General features: G+C 39.6%; 4 protein-coding genes across 5 annotated transcripts; 3 read left to right on the top strand and 1 right to left on the bottom strand.

Moving 5' to 3' along the window:
* The first annotated feature begins 727 nt into the window (after positions 1-727).
* akirin1 (akirin 1) lies at positions 728-8384 on the top strand. The gene is made up of 5 exons (XM_077576922.1): positions 728-1093; positions 6922-7071; positions 7248-7376; positions 7498-7569; positions 7819-8384. Exons 1-5 carry the CDS (start codon positions 886-888, stop codon positions 7827-7829), a joined length of 570 nt encoding a protein of 189 aa, XP_077433048.1. The 5' UTR covers positions 728-885; the 3' UTR covers positions 7830-8384.
* An 859-nt stretch (positions 8385-9243) lies between these two features.
* rhbdl2 (rhomboid, veinlet-like 2 (Drosophila)) lies at positions 9244-15728 on the top strand. Of its 2 annotated transcripts, XM_077576920.1 has the most exons (9): positions 9244-9752; positions 10664-10912; positions 11401-11549; positions 12456-12568; positions 12656-12756; positions 12837-12897; positions 12979-13040; positions 14215-14413; positions 15589-15728. In XM_077576920.1, exons 2-8 carry the CDS (start codon positions 10676-10678, stop codon positions 14395-14397), a joined length of 906 nt encoding a protein of 301 aa, XP_077433046.1. In that variant the 5' UTR covers positions 9244-9752; positions 10664-10675; the 3' UTR covers positions 14398-14413; positions 15589-15728. The 2 variants fall into 2 exon arrangements, with proteins under 2 accessions (XP_077433046.1, XP_077433045.1); XM_077576919.1 differs by lacking the exon at positions 15589-15728 and having other exon boundaries at positions 9248-9752; positions 14215-14532.
* Positions 15690-17891, top strand: gja9a (gap junction protein alpha 9a). The gene is made up of 2 exons (XM_077576921.1): positions 15690-15832; positions 16611-17891. The coding sequence occupies exons 1-2, from the start codon at positions 15783-15785 to the stop codon at positions 17458-17460; spliced, it is 900 nt and encodes a 299-aa protein (XP_077433047.1). The 5' UTR covers positions 15690-15782; the 3' UTR covers positions 17461-17891.
* Positions 17892-18943: 1052 nt separating this feature from the next.
* Positions 18944-21847, bottom strand: mycbp (MYC binding protein). The gene is made up of 5 exons (XM_077576923.1): positions 21682-21847; positions 21329-21401; positions 20323-20371; positions 20100-20229; positions 18944-19536 (listed from the first exon to the last, which is right to left on the bottom strand). Exons 1-5 carry the CDS (start codon positions 21694-21696, stop codon positions 19492-19494), a joined length of 312 nt encoding a protein of 103 aa, XP_077433049.1. The 5' UTR covers positions 21697-21847; the 3' UTR covers positions 18944-19491.
* Between the last annotated feature and the right edge of the window lie 730 nt (positions 21848-22577).

The following is a 22577-nucleotide window of genomic DNA, read 5'->3' as shown; positions in this document are numbered from 1 at the left end:
TTTTAGTGTTTTATTTGTTGTTGTATTGCTCATTGTCATCTTTTATTTACCATGTTTATTTATGTACAGCACTTTGTTTCAGCTTCTGTTTTAAAAGTGATCAATACAGAAAATAGTTGAGAATAATAGTAACAATTGAAGAAAGCGAACTTGTGTACACTGTGTTCATTAAACAAAATTCATAACCATTTTCCTCCCTTTTCTATACACATTTAAATTTTTCAATGTTAGCCAAGTAGGCCTACTTGCTAGCCACTAACAAATACCAGTAACTGTTTTTGTGAGGCATATCCACTCACTTGTGATATGACGTTTACAAGTTGTTTGAAGGGTTGTGACAAAAAAAAGGCGTGACGTTTAAATTAAATTGTAAAAAAATATTCACATTTAGACGAGGGGAAAAGATAATACCCATGATAAATTTGACGTTTAACCTGACCACCTCCACCTTTCAGACAGCGACTTCAGTTTGAGTTCAACTCAAACCATAACGTTCATCGCGGGGGAGACTCCGTAGATTAACGTCATGAAAATTGCACTTAAAGTCATAAAGAAATGTTTATATTTAAGAATGTGTTAATATAAAGCATTAGAAAAATAACGTGTGAATCAACTATACCGGTGAATAAGAGGGGGCAGCAAGCAAGAAGTTGCTACATTACGAAAACCCCCCTCTCTCTGTTGCTCGTTGGTACGCTCCGCCATTGTGACGTTTGAAAAATTCAGCAGGCTCACTTGGCTCCTGGCACTTCGAGAGGAAGAAAAGCCGTTGTTGCGGAAAGGAAAACAGACAGCCTCGAATCCCGGAAAAGGACGCCTGCCACCGGCACCAACACTCATCGAATCTCCTTTCTATTCTTTTGACGTCCCATTTTTCCACCGAAAATGGCCTGCGGGGCGACGCTAAAGCGCTCGATGGAGTTCGAGGCCCTCCTCAGTCCCCAGTCTCCCAAGCGGAGACGGTGCAACCCCCTACCGGGGACTCCCGGCACTCCGTCCCCGCAAAGATGCAACAACCTCCGCGCCGCCGTCGACGGCCCGACTCACTCCATGTCGCCGCAGAGCGTCGCGGGCGAGAACAGACTCACGCCAGGTACGATTGAATCAGATCGGATTGCTTTTTTTTGTTGTTGGCATGGGTGTCATTGTGGGGAGGAAGGGGGGGATTTGGGTGGAGTGGTTAGCTTGAATGGGGGTTGGAAGCTAACGCTTAGCTCGCTAAGCTAACATGCGCGAGGGGAATGTCGTCGTTGTGTTATTATGCGTTGATTTATGACCTACATATCTTCACGTGTTAATTTAAACCGATCATTAACGGCCTTCACTCAAAAACGCGTCACTTTGAAATCAAAAATCGTTCGGTTCTCTTTAAATGCTGAATTCCAAGTTAACGATTTAACTTGTTAACGTGTACATCACGTCTTGCTTCTGTAGCCGTGATGTTTTGCTCATGTGTCGTCATATAAGAGGTTTCAAAATGGAAGGTAAAGGTTGTAGATATGATAGCAGGCTAATCAGTATTGCAGGCTGCTAATGAGAAGCTGGCACAATCCTCATGGATTGAGGTGGTGAGGGAGGGTTGGTGCCATTATTCCTTTCCTCCTGAGGGTGGGAGGGCATTGTTCATTTCCTTGATGCATTTGCTTCACCCTCCTGGATAAACGGAAGTGCAGAAGTAGGCATTAAAGCTGCAAACGGCAAGAAAAATGGACCCATCATCGCCACAGCCAATCCTCAAAATGGTCGACCAACTTTGATGCCATGCTCTGCCCATGGTCAATGGCGTAGGTGAAGAAAAGTCGCATTGTACAGTCTTGTCTGTTTTGATGTAAGCATTTGTGTGAGATCCGGAGGATTTCGCCCTAAAAGGCGGACTTTGTGTTCAATTTTTGGTATGGGTCATTTATAGCACCGTAACAAGATTTCCCAAAAATGACAGCTTGTCAAAATGCCAAGTCTATTTGGAATGGCCAACCTGAGTACAAAACAAAGTATGAAGAATTTAGATATTGATTGTGTGTGCGTGTAGGAATAAATTGTCTTTATGGTGAATGTTTTTGTGTGGAGTTGAAATGAATTATTTCTCAACGTTATCTCTTTCGTTTTGGATGTCACTCAGAGAACCCCATATCCGATTTACTTAAATATTTTGCGCATTCTATTTTATTAGACAAGTTCACGAGGTTTTTATGTGCGGCATTTACAGTTAGGCACTCGGATCACCTTTTCACGGTGACACGCCCATGTTGGATGATGATGATGATGATGATAATAATAATAATATGTTTCTGTTTATTTACCTGCTTTGGTTTGGGGCTCATTTGGGGGAATTCTTGATTCGTCAAAGTACAAGCAATAGAATTTGCACTAAACTGCTTCAAACCGGACTGACCGACTACTGATTCAATTTCTGTCAGTCAGGGAAAGCGTTGCTTTGGGTCCTCGCACCCCGTCAAAGTTTTTCCGCCATTCTTCACCAAACCTCGACTGGCAAAGGCAACAATTGAGTAAATTCCCTCCTAAAGGTGGGATTCACCCTAACTTCCATTACGTCTCTTCACTATGAGACCCGATGCCGGCCCATTGTCACATTCTCGTTGTCAGCCATTTTGTACCTCACGGCCAGGGCAGAGATGTTCAACTTCCTGTTTTTTGCCCGGCGACCCCGTTTCTCTAAGCAAGAAAAAGCCACAAGCTTGATTTCGAACTGGTTGAGCACGTGCCCGTAGGCCGGCGCGGGGAGCGGCGCTTATCTATACCACTGCATGCTAGTCGAGCTTGATGCAACGCACGTGCGCTCGCACAGCTGTGTTCTGACAAATACATCATGTACTTGTGCTCGGAGACAAGTGCGCCATTCCAGTTAGACGTTTGGTTTTCTCTCCCTGGGTTCTCATCCCATATTCTGTTTGTGGCTTAATCGAGGACTCAAAATCTGCTCACTGAAATCGAAAGTCTGCATTAAAACACCCACAATGCTTGATGTTTTATTGATCTGACTTTCTTGTGTGATTTTTTTTTTTTCCAATACGTAAATAGCTGTCAGATATTTTCCCTCATCCTTGGTATAAACAAAAAAAAAAATCAAGGAAAAAAAACAACTTAAAAGCTTCATCTTGATCACAGCATTGAGCAGATGTTTTTTGCACACTTGAAATGATGGCTTCTCCCTGTGGCACAGATGGAATTGGATTTTATTTATTTTTTTGCTCCTATGCTGAATTATTATACATCATCAGGATTATCAGATATCCATACCGTCGAACATCCAATTGCACATGGTCTTCAGTTAACACGTTACCAGCTAGTGCCACCCAGTTTTAAATTTGATTTATTTTATATTAACTCATTCACTGCCATTGAGACGGCAAAAAATAATTTTTTAACTATTTCTATTAGTTTAACATTTTTTTCCACTTTTGTTAACTCTTTGACTACCAAAAACGTTAAATAACATTTAGTAAAATCCTATGGAGGAGTGCCAAAGACGTTAAAAGACGTTTGTTTCAAAACAGAGGTGAAACTAACCATTTTCTATTGTGGATTACTAAAAAACGGAATAAGGTAGAAACAACCTTTTTTTTTCTGATGAAAGATGAGAGTCCAATCTTTTTTTGGTAGTATGTGTGTTTCCATAGTCCAAACACATCATTTTCTATGGACCTTGAAAGATCAGTCAAAATGCTTAAAATCGGCTGGCACCCACGGCATCCCTTTTCTGGCAGTCAAAGAGTTAACAAGCGTAAGAAAAAAATATTAAACATTTAGATCGGATAGAAAATTTGTGATTAATCATGAGTTAACTATGTGATTAATTACAATTAAAAAAAATATTAATTGATTTAATATTACATGTATAGAATGAGTCATGAAGCAAAAACCAGCCGTTTTTATCAATGTCAGTGGGCGGCCATTTTGCTACTTGCTGTGGGCTGAAGATGACATCACAGTTGCTCAGGCAACAACCAATCAGAGCTCACCTGTTTTCTGAAGCTGCGTTGTGATTGGTTGCTACCTGAGCAACATTGATGTCATCTTCAGTCTGCACAGCAAGTGGCAAAATGGCCGCCCCCTGACGTGGATAAAAACAGCTGGATTTTGCTGCTTAACTCATATTGCGCTAACGATATTAACTAGAATACTATCTAGTGGGGCTACATCAAAATTGGCTCGACTTCCCCATTAGTCTTATTATTCCCCAAAATGGCTGACTGTTCAAATTCAGGCATGGGTGCTTGGCTTTTTCATGGGTGCTATTATGATATACAAATCCGCCCGATTTCATGTCCATTGTTGGAATCCCCACCACCGGCTGTCTGAATTACAGCACAGCACAGCACAGCAGCTGCAGGTGTCAGTCTCACCAAGAAAGGCCCTCATGGGAGTTGGGGGGCTAACAAGCCAGGCCCGTCTAACTGAGTTTTTGTCGAAGAATCTTTTTATGTTGAACTAAATGTCAGCTGTCATGAAACTCCATCCACTCGCCGACAATTAGTCAGACAGTCGTGCTGCATTCAAAGTCTTTTTCTTTTTTTCAACGTTGCACATGATCTGATGCAGAGAGGTCCGAGTTTGTTGTAAAGGCAACAGTGGCGGCTAGCTGCTAGCACAATGCTAATGTCAAGTGTGAAAATGACCAGACGCTAGCAAACAAACGGCTCGATTTTAGCTGGCAAGCAAAACAAACAGCCGTTGTATTGCACTTTTTCTGATGCCGAAATGTCCGTTTTCAGGAATGCTAACAATAGCATGTAGCCCGGCGCTTAACGCTAATGCCTATTAGCGGCATTTATCCCAATAAAACATGACAAACAACACTGCACTCCATTGCCTTATTTCTGACGCAGGTTTGCCATTTTCCTGGCAAGCTACCGATAACACGTAGCCCGTAGCATAGTGCTAATGTTTAGCGTGAAAATGACTCGAGGCATGAGCCGACAAAAGGCAAAATTGTACAAAAACAGTGTTCACGTTTTCATTGCAATGGAATGCAGCATTGGCACAAAAACGGCAGCCCTTGAAGCGTAGCCTCTTGTTGGTTTACTGTAACTTAAACTGAGCCATCATACGCCTCAGTGCAACCCCCCCTCACCCCCCCCCCCCTTTTTATACACACACTGGGTTTTCTCACAACCCAGGCCACCCGCCCACGCCCAATCTATGCGCTCCATCTCGTGTCTACTTCATTGTTTGGTCAGCGTCTGAGCCTTTTTTTTTTTTTTGCCCGGTACCTTTCGCCATGTTCCCCCCCCCAAACTCCCGGAAGGAAGTGTCTGTGATTGATTGCTCAGCCTGGCCATTGTTACCGAGCAACCCCCCCCCACCGGGGTTGGGTTGCTACTACTGATGAGGATGCAGTCTAATGTGCATGGACACATTTTTTTTTTTTTGTTTGAATCCTCATGTAAACCACAATAGGAGCCGAAGTCACGTGACTTCTTGTAGTAAACATTACTCCCACAAACGTTTCCCCTGCCTGGCAGCTGCTGATGGTTCGCTTTCGGACCCCCGCCCAAGATAAATGAGGGGTTACTGTTTTCTCTTAACATCGCTGACTTGAACGCAGGGCCTTCTGAAATAAGGTTCTAGGTCCAGTAAAAGTAAAAAAAAAAAAAAAAAAAAAAAAGTTTTTTTGGACATTGTAACTAAAAAAAAAAAAAAAAAAATTCCCATTGTATCTGGGAATTTATTTTAATTTTTAATTTTTTTTTTTTTTACTTTTTATCTGAAAAATTTAGAAAGTTTAACAGACATCCTGCAAATTCGAAATGTTTTACACTGCTATCCTGCAACATTGAAAATGGGGTCCTGCAAAATCAGGGGGAAAAAGTTCTGGTGAAGTTTTACACGGGTGCTACTAAAACTGAAAAGGTTTTACACGGATATTTCGTTTTTTTGTTTCAACTCTTAAGTAAAATGATGAGGGTCTTGCATAATTCAAATGACTTTTAAATGCTGCGACATAGATTTTTCCATTACACATAATTTTTTTGTTTTCTACAGAGATCCCTCAAAACTAAAACTTACCCTTTAATTCTGCAAATTTTGAAAAAAAAAAAACATTGTTTTTCACAGAGCTCTTCAAAATTGTGGGTGAATATTTTCACAGAACCTACAAAAAAACTGCAAAATACTATAATTACAGACATCCTTGTAACATGGCCAAAAAAAAAAAAAAAACACAATGTAGATAGCCAGGCCAGTGTTTTCATTTGCTTATCAGCTACTTTGTTTTCACAGGATCTTTTCCTGAACATTGGAAATTTTTAAAATTTAATGTGAAGTACCACACGAAATTTGCATGTTATCACTGGTATGCAAATCTGCAGCTGCATAATAAAATATAATAGGCCATCAGGAATAACATGGCTGTTTGATGTTATATGTGACCTCACTAGTCTAAACATGACATTCTGATTCATATTAGATTTTTGGAATATGTCCAGCCGATCCATCTCAGGGGGCGGCCATTTTGCCACTTGCTGCAGACTGAAGATGACATCACAGTTGCTCAGGCAACGACCAATTAGAGCTCACCTGTTTCTTGAAGCTGCGTTGTGATTGGTTGCTACCTGAGCAACATTGATGTCCTCTTCAGTCCCACAGCAAGTGGCAAAATGGCCGCCCCCCTGACATGGATAAAAACAGCTGGATTTTGCTGCTTAACTCATATTCCACTAACCCAATATTAACGAGAATACCATATTTAGATTAGTGGGGCTGCATAGAACATATTATTTTTCCAAAAAGCAAAAATGGCTTGACTTCCCTTTTAGTCTTATTATTCTTGTAAACAGCTTCTAATGATGTCAGTGACTCAGCAGACGCTTCCCTCAAAAGACGACAATGACAAAATGCTTCCAGGTCATCATCAGCCATATGTGTTGGAACTGACATCCGTTTTTGTTTGTGGCTCTACAGAGCAGATCTTCCAAAACCTGCGCCAGGAGTACAGCAGGATCCAGAGGAGGCGGCAGCTGGAGGGGGCCTTCAACCAGACGGAGGCCTGCGGACCCTCTGACGTCCCCAGCCCTTCTTCATCCCTGCACGCCCCCCCCAGCTCCCCACCAGGTAGGCCAAGTGTGATAATTGGGGCTAGCGGAAGCTAGCGTCATGAGGCGCGCAAGCTAACTCGCACTAAATTCGCCAGGGTTGAGTGAATTTGTGGGATTAGTGATTGCGAGTTGGTAGAGGGACTAAATAGCAAAAAAAAAAAAAATAATTCAATCAAGTTTTTGTCTTGACAGGCGCCTCAAGACGGGACCAGCCCTCGTTCACGCTGAAGCAGGTGAGCTACCTGTGCGAGCGCTTGCTCAAAGACCACGAGGAGAAGATCCGAGAGGAGTATGAACAAATCCTCAATTCAAAACTGTCAGGTAACTATGACAATTATGTTCTGGGCTCGACTTTGTGCACTATAAATCGGGCGCAGCCCACGGCACCTGTGATTGGTCAATCCAGATGAACGCATTTGGTCTCGTTTTGTTTCCTCCACAGAACAATACGAATCATTTGTGAAATTCACACAAGATCAGATCATGCGAAGATACGGCGCCCGGCCTGCTAGTTGTAAGTACACACAGTCCTATTTAGGAACGTATATTCTTTTTTTTTTTTTTTTCAGTTTTTAGATCCCATTGTTTTTGTAAAGGTATGAAGTTGGAAGGGTTCTGTATATCTCTGTATCTATTTCTATATATTTAGACGAGCATTTTCATATTTGTTTTGCTAGATTATTTAAAATGTTTTGTTTTAATTTTTAGTTTGTAAAAATGTGTCTTCGAACGTGCCGACTCACTGCCCTTCGCTTCTTTTCAGATGTCTCCTGAACGAACCACCACAAGATCCCACCTTCTTCCCCTCACACACAAAATGGCCGCTCTTCTAAGGCCCTCGACCACTTGATTTTTCATTTTTACCCCAACACACACACACACACACACACACACACACACACACACACACACACAGTGCCATGGTTTAACTGCTTTTTATCCAAAACTGTTGCTGCTGGCCAAAACCTAGAAATCTTGAGAGACGACCTTTGTCCTGTCCTGTCCTGTCCTGTCCTGAACACCCCCCCCCCCCCTCCTGTTATTTGTCTTTATTTTATTTTTCTAGTTTCCCGTCTCTGCTCTCGCTGTCTGGCTCTATCTGAAAATGTGGACTGAAACCGATCCCCGTGTGTCCAATCCTCTGGCCTGGCACTGTAGACAACAAAGCTTATTATTCTTTTTGGCTCATGTGATAGAAGCTCATTGGAGTGAGCAGCTGTATTTAACGCCTCTCATATCGTCCCTCCTCGCTCACTTTCTCTCGTCTAATATGAGAATGTGCTTTTTTTTTCTCCCTTTTGGAAAAAATAAAAGTTCTGTGATTTAAAATCTGCCAGAGAAATTCTTTCTATAATTCTAAATGAATTGTGTTGTTTTTTCTACATTGTATGATGTGGACTACTGAACTGAATTTACTGGATTTATCTGAAGGTGATTGACTTTGGTTGCAACACTATTAAGGCATGGAAGAAACCCATGTGGGTGTCAGAATGGATGACAAACTTTATATCTCACACAATTGGAACCAAATTATTATGATTTAGGTTGTAAGAGGTAGAAATATTTACTGTATAAAAATGTATGGTTTTATTGGACAAAACGATGTATTGCAATTTTTTTGTAATTAACTGGTTAAAATATGTTTTAATAACTGATGAATATTAAACTTGTCACTTTAAATGTAGAAATTAAAGTATTTTAAAAATAAAACAAAAAAAATTAAATTATCTTAAGGCAATTGCAAAATGAAATAAACATTTGGTTGAATTTTTGTGTTTTACAAGAAGAATGCTGTATAAAAAATTTTTTTTTCTTAAAACGTATTTTTTCTGTAGCAGTTTTATTTTGAGAGCTTAATTAAAATAAGGAGTGTAAGAAAACATAACCAATTGAAAATATGTAATACACTGTACAGTAGCCTATTTTAGTAAGAGATAGAGAAGAGTACGATAAGTAAAATAAACTAGTATAATTTATATATATTTTTTAATCTTACAGTATGTTCAAACGAGGGTCACATTGTATGGACTCTAGCGCCACAGTGTGGCACATTAGCGTACCAACACGTTCCCTTTTCCCCTTGTTCTGAATTTGTGTACTGTGCGTCCATAAAAATCACGTTGGATTCACATGACCTCGTGACCTTAATAATTTCCTGGTTGTGTCGCTCTAGTTTGTTGTTCATGTTCGGCCTGCTAAAGGTATGCAAATCGAGCCTACCCGTTGCGTCCCAGGCTCGCAGCTTCAGGGCGTGGCAGGGAAGGTGGAGGCGGGAGCTAGCAGGCAGGTAGAGTCAGGTGGCTAACAGGAGCTAACAGGTAAAGTCAAGTCAGGTAGCCGCCCTGCGCCTCATCCTCTTGGCTAGCTCGGAACTCTGGAGCAGGACGGTCAAATATTCCGAATTACGCGCGGCTTGTTTGTTTAGTCGCTGGGAGGAAGGAAGGAAGGGGAAAAAACTCATGGGACTATAATTATCTTCGAGCCATTTTTCTCCCCTCCTCCTGCTCCAATTTTCATTCGAGACGAGAGCCGACGACGCCGGCTAGCAACATCGAGGCTCGCTACTACTGAACAAAACAAAAGCAAAAAACGGAACTAACTCACCCAAGGACGATTGAAGCTGTCATTCATTGATCCAAACCAAGTACAGTATCGAATCGATATTGTTGTTTGGGTCGCTTCCAGTTGAAGTTTAAGGTGAGTTTGTCTACTAAATTACACCACTTTTTCGTCATTTAAAATATATATTTAGAGTTATTTTGAATGCGTTTTGTGCTGTTTTGATAACACAAAAGATTTGCAGATGCGTGGTAAACAACGTTTGTAATGTTCCAGTACTCTATGCTTTATTTACCCTGAGGGCAACGACATGCATCTAAACTGCCTGCCTCAATTTGTTTTCATTATATAATTTTTTTAGATACAAAACGAATGTATCCATATATATTCCAGGAATGGATGAAAAAAAATAATCTCAATTTAAATTTGTATTTATTTTAAATATGTTTTTTTTAGTTGTTTAAAAAAATAATAATTTAAAAAAAAAGTGTTTTTAAGAAAAATTTAAATCTCCAAAATATTTGTTGTTTTTAGAAGTAAAAATCACACTATATTACAATTTGTATTTTATTTATCCCCTCCAAAAAGTATTTTCTCTTGTGATGTTTGGAAAATAAAAATACACATCTTAATTACAATGTCCGTTAATCAAAATAACACACTCCTACAAATAGTTTTTTTCATTTCAAAACTTCACCACATCTGAAATTGTACCAGCACAATTTTTTTCCCCATAGGAAAAAAAAGGGGGGGGAGGGGTTCAGAATGAAATGATTTTTTGGTGAATATTTTTTTTTATTCTCCAAAACCTTTTAAACAATTCCCACATTTTACTACTTAAAAAAAAAAAAAAAAAACTTTTTTATTTTTAATTAAAAAGCGTATATATTATTATTATTATTGTTTGTTTGTATCCCTTCCCCAAAAATTGGCATATTTTTTTGTGGGCAGAGTTTGTATTGTGTAAAAAAACTAACCCCCCCAAAAAACAGCCAATTTTAAATGTTAATATCAGCCCCTAATTGACATATGTTTTTCCGTCACAAAAGTACGCAGCGACGATGGGTGACGTGGACCTGGAGCAGCAGGAGCCGTTCCCCGTGGAGCGACAAGTTGAGAAGCGAGACCCCCAGGTTGGAGAGGACCTCCCCGACGGGAGGCGGAAATTGGGATGCTGCGAGAAGTTCCAGGAGAGCGTCTCCAGGTGGATGCTTCCGGAAGATGCCCGCAGCACCTACCTGCAAAGGGCCAACTGCTGCCCGCCACCCGTCTTCATCATCATCATCAGTGTTGTAGAGGTAAGAGATCTGAAACGATGAACACGGGCACAGATTTTGTGCTTCGAGCGTCATTTCCTTCCTCCTTTGTGGCTCATGATTCATCACACGAGCTCAAAAGGAGAACAGGAACCTCCCAAAAAGCACGTTGCCACCAAAAAAAAGGTCCACTTGAATTACGATTGTGAAGGCTAAATCCTTGCGGGATGGTTAGCGCTTTAAATATAAATATCGTGACATCATACTGTGCCAACACCCAATTTAAGGCACGGGTAAAAAGCGTTCTATCATGAAAATGAATTAAAAATTGAATAGAAAAGTGGTATACAAAACAATGCCAAACAAAGCATGTTGTCTCTGACTACAATCTGGATTCGTGATGACTATTGCACATGTTAATCAGTCATACAGGAAGCATAAAAAAAACAAACATTTTTAATCTCCCGCACACAAAATGATCGCAATGAGTTCAACACGTACTAAATGTCCAGGATGTGTTTTGTCTCCAGCTGTCCTTGTTCATCTACTATGCCGTGTGGAAGCCTCAGAAGCAGTGGGTGACTCTGGAGGAAGGCATCTGGAACAGCCGCCTGACTTACCGGCCCGAGTACAGGCAGGAAGCGTGGCGCTTTCTCTCCTACATGTTTGTCCACGCCGGGTAAGTGCAGCCAAACAAACGTGCGTGGGAAAGAGAACGAGAAGGAAAACAAATAACGCGTGTCGTCTTGACCTCGATACAAGCTGCTTTAGCTTTGAAGTCTCATATTCAGGAGAAGTGCAAACATAGCCGATATATAAAGAAATAAAATAAAGCAAAACAATATCATAATTTTGGTGGATATATACCTATAAATAGAATATCATAGACCCCCCCCCCCCCAGAGCTATATAATCATACTGTACTTTCTGGGGGAAAAAAATATTTTTTTATTTTTTTGCTGTTGCAGCTCTATAGCAATAATTATTGACAGCATATTAGATATTTTGTTTAAAAAACTGCAAAAAAAAAAATCAAAAATCCCCCAAAAATTATTTGCTTGTGTTGCTGTTTGTATATAAAAAAAAAAACTCAATTTGTTTCATTCAATTTATCCAAATTTTACTTGTGCTCTACTTTTGTTTTTTTGTCATGAAAAAAAAAAAATAATAATAATAACTTCCTAACAGATTTTTTTATTTTTTATTTAAATGCCAAGAAATAAGGACATCCAATTAGTCCAGCGTTGTTTTTTTCCCCCTCAAAATGTTTGTCAATATTTTAAAATATTTGTGATGATGGATGGTTGCTAACTGCTTGTCAGAATTTATGGAGCGCAAACTTTTATGCCCTCTGTGGTCCCAATTAAAAAAAAATATATATGCCAATTAATTGACTGAACTTCATTTCAAAATGAAAAAAAAATCGACAATATGTATACTCCATACTGAAACACTGCAAGTTAAAACGTATCCATTACACGTCATTACACGTCGTTTCCTCGGCAACAGGGGCCTCACATAGCGGATGAAGGACTAGGAAGGTCGGCACTAACTACGGTACTAACGGTGCATTGATTCCATTAAGTGTGGAGCACATCGTGGGCAACCTGTTCATGCAGCTGCTGCTCGGTATTCCCTTGGAGCTGGTTCATAAAGGCTTCGAAGTGGGAATGATTTACATGGCCGGAGTCTTGGCGGGTGAGGAACGGATTTGTGACACATTTTGATGACGTGGATGATAAAGTATCATTTTCAAGACGTCTCGCCTCGTGTACGTCCACTCAGGCTCACTGGCAAGCTCCATCTTTGATCCCCTCAGTGCCCTGGTGGGGGCTTCTGGGGGGGTTTACGCCCTCATCGGAGGCTACTTCATGAACGCTATAGTGGTGAGCATCTGAAAATCTTGATTTTGCAAGAAAAAAAGAAAAAGGGAAATCTTTCAAGTCAATTGACTGTCTTGTTGCAGAATTTCAAAGAGATGATCCCACTGCTCGGTGTGTTTCGCATCCTTGTCATAGTGATTATCGGTAGGCAGACATCTTGTATCTTCATTTTTTTACACCCGTGTTTGATTTCTGTTTGGTTGAAATGCATGTTACGTGTTGCAGTGGGCGTGGACTTCGGCTTCGCCTTCTACAGAAGATTTGCCGGCGACGAGGGCGGTATGAAGGTACGTGCGGCTGCTTGCTGTGTTTTCCACAAATCCAACTTACTCGCCTCCAGCGTGTCACATATCCTTGCTCCCAAATGGCTGATGTGCTTCATTAGTTGTTTTTTTTTTGTCGTGGTACATCAGCAGATCATGTTACAACGTGCTTCTTGTACCTTCTTATCTATCAATCCCATGAAAGGCATTTTGTCTTCCATATTAACTAAAGTTTACAAAATGTTTGTTCATTGGCATGCTGACTCCCGAGTTCACGGAATATGACACTATCTGACTTACTAACTACTACTGACAAGTAGAACGCTCACAAACTAAGTAACAAATTACTAGCGATCTAAAGTAGTTGAACTAGATTACTTATTAACCCCATAGCAAACTTAGTAGCTTGTTAACTGAGAAACTAGTAGTGAACTGAATGGTAGTAGCTCGATTATAGCCCACCTAGCAGCTCGCTAACTCAATTACTAACTACCCGACCATGTAGCTTACATACATCAGCTTTACAAATGAGTAGAATGGAAACCATAATACAACTAATTAATTAGCTTTAACATTACTCATGAACTACTAATGTTTGTTCATGCTTACTAAATACCAATCAATTAAAAGTTATCTAATGTACTAACAGCAGGCAAGCTAACAGACATACTAATGAACTAACATCTAGCTAACAAACTAGTAACCAACTAACCTGGCAGTGAACCCCTAACAGACATTCTAATTAACTGGTTACTAACTAACTAACACAGTAATTAACTGGCTAACTAATTGGATGTGGCTTACTAACTAGCAGCTAGCTAATGAACAATTGCTACTAACTAGATGCTAATTAACATGCTAACTCAGTAATGAACCAACTTACTAATGATATAACAGCCAACTAGTTGACTAAAAAAAAGTAGCCAACTAACCAGCTAGCTATTCCAGTAACAAACAATTATACCAATTACCACACAGGTGGCTAGGCTACTAAATAATCAGAAAGTAATTAGCTTACTGGCTAACTAACCATTTAATAAACTAGATTGAAGACTAACTATCAGCTAGCTAACAGTCTGTAAAATAGCTAACCTTACCGATTAACTGGTAGCCAGCTCACTAACTGAGTAATGTGCTAACAGTGATTTAGCTGACTCGCATTAAGGAAGTTTAACCCAGAGTTTCCTGTGGCGACCAGGTATCGTTCGTGGCTCATTTCGGGGGAATCGTGGCGGGCATGACGGTGGGCTACGTGTTCTTTAGTGACTACAACAAGAAGCTGCTGAAGGACCCTCGCTTCTGGATGTGTATCGTGGGTTACCTGGTCTTCTTCCTCTTTGCCGTGATCTTCAACATTTTCATCTCGCCCGCGGCGTCCTAACATAGCCACTCAATATGTTAGTTTGAATTAGTTGAAAGTTTTACACTAAGTGCCTTAAGGTTCTATTGTTATTTTACATACTGTATTTTTGTCTTTTATTGCATGTTCTCATATTAAAAAAGTGTCCATTTTCAATCTGTTTGGTCACTATGACTTCATTTTAGTTTTGTGAAGTTCAGATGGGCACGTTCACCGGTTCTTTTATCTTGAACGCTCGCTATACTAATAATAGCAACCAGGAGTACACAGCTGTGGAGCCTTTTCTGCTGAATGCGGAAAAAGGTCTAATCTAATCTACTCTTATACCGTCTTGGCCGCCCACCCACACGGGGGACGGCACCCTTGCCCATATGAAAATGTGCGACCTGATGGTCTTAACCCCTATTTTGCTTCCGCCTCAAGTAGCAAAAACGTTTTATTATACACAGTGCAGGTTGTTGTCACACATCAAGGAATTGTTCAATTCTAACGTAAAACATTGCCTTAACAGATACTGTAGGTTAGCTAACTATTATAAACTAGCTAACTTCAAGATTAACAGTCGTATTTGCTAACAAGTAGATAGCCTAGCAAAGTGGCTAACAGCTAACTATGTTTACAAAGCAAATTGAAAAGTGAACATTTCACTAGCTTGCGCATGAACGAGCAGTGAGATGTTTGTTATGCTAGTTAGCCTGCTGTTAATTAGCTAGCTTAAAAGGCAAGTTGTAAGGTGAATAAATTGAGATTTTAGCGAGTGGCCATCAAGTTACTGTATTCGGGACTAGTTACTGTGTTAGTTGGCTAGCAACAGATACGTTGGTAAATAATTAGTAACTAACTAAAACTACAAGTTGAAAAGCAAATGTTTGACTTAATCATTCAGTGCTGCGATAGTAGCATGTGAAATGATCATAGATTTGTTTTCAACATGTTCTTATGGGTTTGAAACGCCATCGATCACTTTCAGCATAGCAGCGCGCTCTAGATTTAACCCGGCTTGTGTGGACCATAACGTATTGATAAGGCCGCTCGCAATCACTTTTTCCTCGTTTGACAAACGTACTCATTCAGTGTTAACACTCATGTTATTTACATACATGTGTACTTGATAGAACGAACGTGATCGTACGCAGCGTTGTCGTGCTTGTCTGAAGCGCACACATTCTGCGTGATGATGCAAGATTTGATGTTTCCAAACAATCCCTGCAGGTCAATAAAGCTGTGACCTAAATGTACATTTCATGGATTTCCTGTGGAGTTGATGCTGCTGGCACGCGTCCCTCGTCCCATCAGCGTCGCCACTTGGGCTCGACGAGCGATGCGGATCACTCAGGAGGCGAGGTGATGCCAACCAATTTATTTGCTAACTTGTTTTGCTAGACTGTTTTTCTGGGGAGGACCGCATGACCCACGGAGATTTAAGTCACCATCGGCAGTCTGTCCACGCCGCAAGGTAAACAACAAAAACTGTGTTTTAATACGAGGCAAATGTACAATTTTTTTATATGGCTAAATGGAATGCAAATTAATGTGACTGAAAATGTTTAATTTCTATTAAACAATTTACTAGCAATGTAGTAGCTAACTAACTAGTAGCTATTTATGTCAGCTACTACTAAATCTTATTATTTTACTAATTGCCTAACACAGGGGTGTTAAACTCATTTCAAATTTGATCTCAAGTGGGCCAGATCAGTATGCCTGATAAGCTATAAATATTAATGACAGGTGAAAAATATTTTTCATTTTATTTGGGGTGCAAATAATTACACATGAAAATATTTATTTATTTTCGTTATATTGCAGAGTAATTTCTTAACAAAAATGAGCATCAAATCATGAGTAAGACCCAAATGTCAGAATGTCCTTTAAATGGTTGTCAGTGCGACCTCCAGTGGACAAAATTAGCAACAACAGTTAATTTTCCTGAAAAACTGAAGTTTGTGTTCTGTCTTCGCGGGCCAGATTAAACCCAGTGATGGGCCTGTTCTGGCCCAAGGGCCGTATGTTTAACATGCTTTAATAATTCTATTATTTTGTTTGCAAAGTAGCTGTGTTACTCGTTACTAGCATTCTAGCTGCTAACTAGTAGCTATTTATGTTTAAGCTACTGATTGTCTAACATGTCTGAACATAAACCTGATATCAAAATTACAAGCTAATGTTAAGGTAACAATAGCGTTTTAATTTATTAGTTACAATGCACCATAAAGTTTTTTTTTGGTGTGCAGTCACAATGGCAAGATGGACGACTGGAACGTTTTTGGCGGCATCTTGGAGGAGGTGCATGCGCACTCCACAATGGTGGGGAAAATGTGGCTGACGCTGCTGCTGGTGTTCCGCATGCTGGTGCTGGGCGTGGCGGCCGAGGACGTGTGGACGGACGAGCAGGACCACTTCGCGTGCAACACTCAGCAGCCGGGCTGCCGCAACGCCTGCTACGACCTGGCCTTCCCCGTCTCCCCCGTGCGCTTCTGGGTGCTGCAGGTGGTCTCGGTGGCGTCCCCCTCGCTGGTCTACGCCGGCCACGCCCTCTACAGGCTTCAAACTCTGGAGAAAGCGCGGCGTCTTACAAAGGTCTGGCTCAGGAGACAGCTGGAGGAAGCAGAGTCTGATGAATCCAAGCAGCGAATTGAGCAGGATCTGAAGCGGCTAGAACGTGGCAGGTGTGCCAAAGCGCCCCTCAGGGGGGCGCTGCTGCGCACCTACGTCGCCCACGTGCTCACCCGCTCCGCCGTGGAGGTGGGCTTCATGGCCGGCCAGTACCTCCTCTATGGCATGTGGTTGTACCCGCTGTTCAAATGCCAGTGTTATCCTTGCCCCGACACCGTCGACTGCTACGTGTCGAAACCTACGGAGAAGAGCATCTTCATGGTCTTCATGCAGTTCATGGCCGCCTTGTCCCTCATCCTCAACATCCTGGAGATCTTAAACCTGGCCTACAAGGTCGTGAGGAGGGGAGTCCTTCAGGTCTACATGGACGAGGATTTCCACGGAGCGTCAACACCGGGAGACTTCAATCTTGTCACGGAGAGGCCGGAAGGAAGCAGTTTGGCCATAACGGAGGTCTTGTCTTCTTGATTTGATCATTTCTAGACCTGGCCTTCAGTTTTTAAAAGAGTGTTCACATAAGTAAGCCCGTAAAACGAAGCCTCACAACTAAGTCATTTTCACATAACCAGTGCATAACACTAAATACAGCGGTGCCTTAAGATACAAGTTAATTCTTATCACAAATCATCTTTTACCATTAAAATGAATGGAAATGCAATTAATCCGTTCCAGGCTTCCCCAAAAATGTTTTTTAATTCACTGCAATTGACAGCTATAGATGTAAAAAATTAATTGGAATTATTTCTATTAGTTTAACATTTTTTTCCACTTTTGTTAACAAGAGTATGAAAACCTAGAATTTTTTTATTGTACATTTAGAACAGATATAAAATTTGTGATTAATCCTGAGTTAACTAGTGAAGTCATGCGATTCAATTACGATTAAAAATTTTAATCGCCTGACGCCCCTAATTTTTAATAATCTTTTCTTTTTTTTAAATCACGTCAGGCGTTTTAATTTTTTAATTGGAATTAATTGCATGACTTCAATAGTTAACTCACGATTAATCAAAAATGTTATATCTGTTCTAAATGTACAATATTTTTTTCTAGGTTTTCATACTCTTGTTAAGTGGGAAAAAATGTTAAATAGAAATACGGGTAGTTCAAATTAATTTTTGACGTTTATAGCCGTCAATGGCAGTGAATGAGTTAAGGAGAAAAATAGCACCCTATAATATTGAACTTCATTAAAACATCCACTAATGACATAATGATATGGAATGCTGACATTTTCTTTCATCAATTCAATGGACATTGTGCTGCTCCTTCTGGTATGGTCACCGTCAGATGCATAAACAGTCATTCTCGGCAGAGGATAAAGAAAATGTGCATGTGAGTATTGTTTTATCTATGTTGAGCCACTGTCTTGAAATATCAGTTGCTTTAAGGACACCGATGCTATTCAATACCGTGTTTACGCAATTTTGTGTTTCTTAGTATTTCGTAGCTTTGCTAAATCAATATAGTTTTTCAAATACACGCCAGTTTTTTTTAATTTCACAGTAAACTAAGTGGGAGCGCAATAAACTCCTCGAAACTTAACAATTGGTCACCATCTGCCCTAACTTCTTTTTATGACGGGAGTTGAGTTTACTGTCACCCCTGTGCTCCTATCTCCAATTTGCTTTGAAGTTAAAAGCAAAAAAATAAATAATCTGTCACTCATATCTCAAAGCACCACTACGTCCATTTTTTATTTAGTTTGGCCTTGGTGATACTGCATTAATTTTTTTTTATTATTTTGATCCAACCAGCAACCTGCAGTTATATGGAAATTTGTCATTTTGACATTAGCATGCAAAACTATAAATAAAAAAATGTGCAACCCTCCAGTTCACATAATCAGATGGTTAAACTAAATACAAAACAATCCATGATTTATGAAAAATTGTCATTTGCATGTGAACTAGCATTTATTTAAAAAAAAAAAAAAAAAAGCCATCTACTGTCTAGCTTTATGCAAGTTATTTCTTTTATTTGTTGTTGTATTTGTTTTAAATAAAGTAAACCACTGGGTAGCATCATGTGCAAAACATGTGTTTAATCATTCAGATTATCTCTCAGAATGTGAGAAAATGTTACCTCTACTTTTGTGCCTATGTAAATCAAACAACAAAAATATACAAGATTTACTGTATTTATACAAGTATTATAGTCAAATATGCAAATTACTTTTGTTTTGACATTTCCTTTGCAGTGCTCTGCTTAAATTCTGGTTGCAATCCATTTCAAAGTGATGAGATTTAAGTTCACATGTGATGCTACAACCTGGAAAAAAAAAAACACCCGAGTATATCTGAGTAGTTTTTAGCAATTATCATCATCACATAAATAAAAATAATTACAAGTTGTGACATGTGTGCTACTCATTACTTGATATTTTCCTAAGGTGTTATCTTCATAATATGAATTCTTGCGACACTGGCAATAGAGAAAGGCACTTTTTTTAAAGAAAACATCAAAACTAAAGCAGTTGTTGTTGAGTTGTTCTGGAGTCTATTCCACAATGGCGACATCCTCAGGCGGCTCGTGGCGCTGCAGCTGGAGGAAAGTGAGATAATGTTAACTACTGAAAAAATACAACCAAAAAAAGATGACGTGACATTTGGTGCAATTGAAATGTATCATGTCAGACTTGGAACGGTATCTCAGTGAGGTAAATGCATAAAAATCTCTATTTGGGAACATTATTTAACCCATTAACTGCCATTGACGGCTATAGACGTCAAAAATTCATTTGAACTATTGCTATTAGTTTCACATTTTTCCAACTTTTGTTAACAAGAGTATGAAAACCTAGAATTTTTTTTTTTGCATTTAGAAAATTTGTGATTAATCGAGTTAACTATTGAAGTCATGCGATTAATTACAATTAAAAAATTTATATCTGTTCTAAATGTACAATATTTTTTTTTTCTAGGTGTTCATACTCTTGTTAACAAAAGTGGGAAAAAAATGTGAAACTAATAGAAATTGTTCAAATGAATTTAGTAAGTTTGCAAATGGAATGGAAATGACTGATAACTTTTTTTTGTTGAATGTCTCATTCACAATTTTTTTTTTGGGGGGGGGGGTGTAAATACTAATACATTTGTGACACTCACTTTGGCTTTGAGTTCTAGGTTCTCCTCCTCCAGACGAGCACACCTCTGCCTCAGGTCCACCACTTCCTGCTGCAGAGCCTCCGTGTCGGCGTCTGTAAGGCCAGGCGTGCCAAGGTGCTGCTTGACAAATCTGGACGGCTCGGGTTAAAGGCATCTGACGACATCATTGGCCTTTATACCGAACCCCCCCCAAAAAAAAAAACGCGCTTAGCAGTGAGGATACTCCAGAGCGTTGGTAGGCTTCTCTGGTTGTTCATACAGCGCTACTAAAACTGAAAAAGAGACATGTAGACGGCATGCAACATGACTCATATACTGACTGTTGTACTTTTTTTTTTTCAGTGACAAATCATGTTTTTATTATTTTTCCCCACACACAACCATTAAAATAATATATTGTCAGAGTGCAATGAACGTTTTTAAAAACAAAATGACATACTCTTACTAGTAGCTACTTTACTAATCCCCAGTTAACTATGTGTTTAACTACTAAGTAGCTAATTCACATCGTGTTGTAACAAATTAGCCAACTAGAAGCTAATTAACAAGAAAGAAGCTAACTACTTATCTTACGAACATCTACAACTCAATTGACTAATTGACAAAGCTAGCTAACCAACAAACTACCATAGTAGCTGTTTGCTTAGATTTTTAACCGTCTAACTGTTTTGCAAATTAAGTAGTAGCCAACTATTATGTAGCTATAGTAGCCTATTTTTTTTTTCTTAATCCCAAAACTGACATTTTTACACATTCTATTTTTTTTTTTTTTTAAGAAATTGATTTCAACTTGAAATAATTGATGGTCCTTGTCCCAATAAATGAGAAAAATAAACCAATTTATTATTATTTTATTCAAGATAATATCTACCCATGAGTTTTGTTATAAATATTATTTCCAAATGTGTTGAGAATCCACCCCCCCTCCACCGTCCGCCACAAACTGTCTACTGTAAAAGGGAAAAAAAGAAAAAGGGAGTAGTAGTCACTTGTTGCTGGGTAGGCTGCTCTGAAATCAGGCATGCACTATATTGTATTAAATAAATAAATGAAGATTATTTGCATTTTAAACCAGTGGTGTCCAAACTCGGCCCTCGGGGGGGTCAGAGTCCTGCAGGTTTTGGATGTTTCCCCTTCTCCAACGTCACACACACCTGAAGCTCATTAGCAAGCTCCGGCCCTCGAGGACCGAGTTTGGACACCACGGTTTTAAATAATCATCATCTTACCACTGGTCAGACTGTCAACAACACCAGCTTTCTCCAAGTATCTCCGAAACTGCTCTCTCTTGTGGTCTGGGGCCTATTGAGGTGTTAACAAAAACGGTTTCATAAATGAAGATAGAAATGCCGAAAACGAAACAAAGATGTGGGCTTCGCCATAAATCAAAACTTAGACGTTCTTCATAAAATTCAAACACTATAATTTAACGACTGGTTAAATCCGTTGTCGTCAAACGAAGGTAATCACATTTTTTTTGCAACAAAGTACAGGTGCGCAACTGACTCTTAATTAATTGCAACAACATTAAACCGTCCGATAACTCCACGTGAATTGTTTTACTCAAATAAATTAAACTTACCTTATAATGCGACATGTTGACTCAGACTGTCGAACTTTTATCACTTCAAATTATATAGTGTCTGACAGTACTGTTTTGTTTAGTCCGTCCTAGGTAACGAAGCAGTGCGCCGTAGTTTACGCTGGTGACGACTACCTGATGACAACCTCCGACTCAGACCGGAAATAGATTAATTTTAATTTTATTTTTTCCCCCTGTTGCTTAATTTTACTCCTTGTTGGCTTGTGTTATGTTCTTCGATATAGTATTACAATGATTTTTAAAAATCCAAACATAATCCAACCTATATACTTGTATCCCTCGTACTGGTGACGTCACTGGTGTTCGGCTCGATTGTCACTTTGAAACGCTGCTGTATCGTACTAATCAGCTTTACCAACACATATAAATATCGGTGGCGTACATTGTTTTAAGTCTTCACGATTATTTGGCTATAAAAACGAATAAGCAACGATGACACAAACAATACCTTACGTCAGATCCTACTGCCACACTTTCAACTGAGTCGTTTATAATCTACGTTCAAATCTAAAACCCTGGAATATCTATATTTTATTATGAATTTACTTTTTACTTTTTTCTTGCTGGTCGGGGGCATTTTTAATATTTTTGTGAGACCTTGAACGTCTCAAGTGTGTTGTCGCCATCTGTCGGTGCCACTCCACATTGCCTACTATTTTAGCGTTTGTTTAGTTTTAGAACACAATTGTTCCTTGTGTACGATGGTGAAATAATAAACCTTATTTAATGTAAGAAAATGACAAAATAGCGTGTAAGAATGCTTTTGGAGGCTGCTTGGCAGGTCACGAAACAAGTCAGGTGACAGCGACTACCACTCACTAGAGTGACAAGTGCTTTGAACCAATCGCATTTCGAAATGCAGGCGCGGGCCAATC

Source organism: Vanacampus margaritifer, chromosome 9 (assembly GCF_051991255.1).
Source record: "Vanacampus margaritifer isolate UIUO_Vmar chromosome 9, RoL_Vmar_1.0, whole genome shotgun sequence".
Classification (NCBI taxonomy): domain Eukaryota; kingdom Metazoa; phylum Chordata; class Actinopteri; order Syngnathiformes; family Syngnathidae; genus Vanacampus; species Vanacampus margaritifer.
The sequence above is the reverse complement of the archived record's forward strand: the minus strand, read 5'-3'. Positions and strand labels throughout refer to the sequence as shown.

Bases quoted from the DNA above. Each gene is read 5' to 3' on its own strand.
- akirin1 (XM_077576922.1), top strand. From the start codon at position 886: ATGGCCTGCGGGGCGACGCTAAAGCGCTCGATGGAGTTCGAGGCCCTC. The intron at 1,094-6,921 runs GTACGATTGAAT...GTGGCTCTACAG, and splicing joins CGAGAACAGACTCACGCCAG to AGCAGATCTTCCAAAACCTG. The intron at 7,377-7,497 runs GTAACTATGACA...TTTCCTCCACAG, and splicing joins CCTCAATTCAAAACTGTCAG to AACAATACGAATCATTTGTG.
- rhbdl2 (XM_077576920.1), top strand. From the start codon at position 10,676: ATGGGTGACGTGGACCTGGAGCAGCAGGAGCCGTTCCCCGTGGAGCGA. The intron at 12,569-12,655 runs GTGAGGAACGGA...ACGTCCACTCAG, and splicing joins CATGGCCGGAGTCTTGGCGG to GCTCACTGGCAAGCTCCATC. The intron at 12,757-12,836 runs GTGAGCATCTGA...GTCTTGTTGCAG, and splicing joins ACTTCATGAACGCTATAGTG to AATTTCAAAGAGATGATCCC.
- gja9a (XM_077576921.1), top strand. From the start codon at position 15,783: ATGACCCACGGAGATTTAAGTCACCATCGGCAGTCTGTCCACGCCGCA. The intron at 15,833-16,610 runs GTAAACAACAAA...TTTGGTGTGCAG, and splicing joins CAGTCTGTCCACGCCGCAAG to TCACAATGGCAAGATGGACG.
- mycbp (XM_077576923.1), bottom strand. The intron at 20,230-20,322 runs GTATCCTCACTG...CGAGCCGTCCAG, and splicing joins AAGCCTACCAACGCTCTGGA to ATTTGTCAAGCAGCACCTTG. The intron at 19,537-20,099 runs GTGAGTGTCACA...ACTTTCCTCCAG, and splicing joins ACCTAGAACTCAAAGCCAAA to CTGCAGCGCCACGAGCCGCC.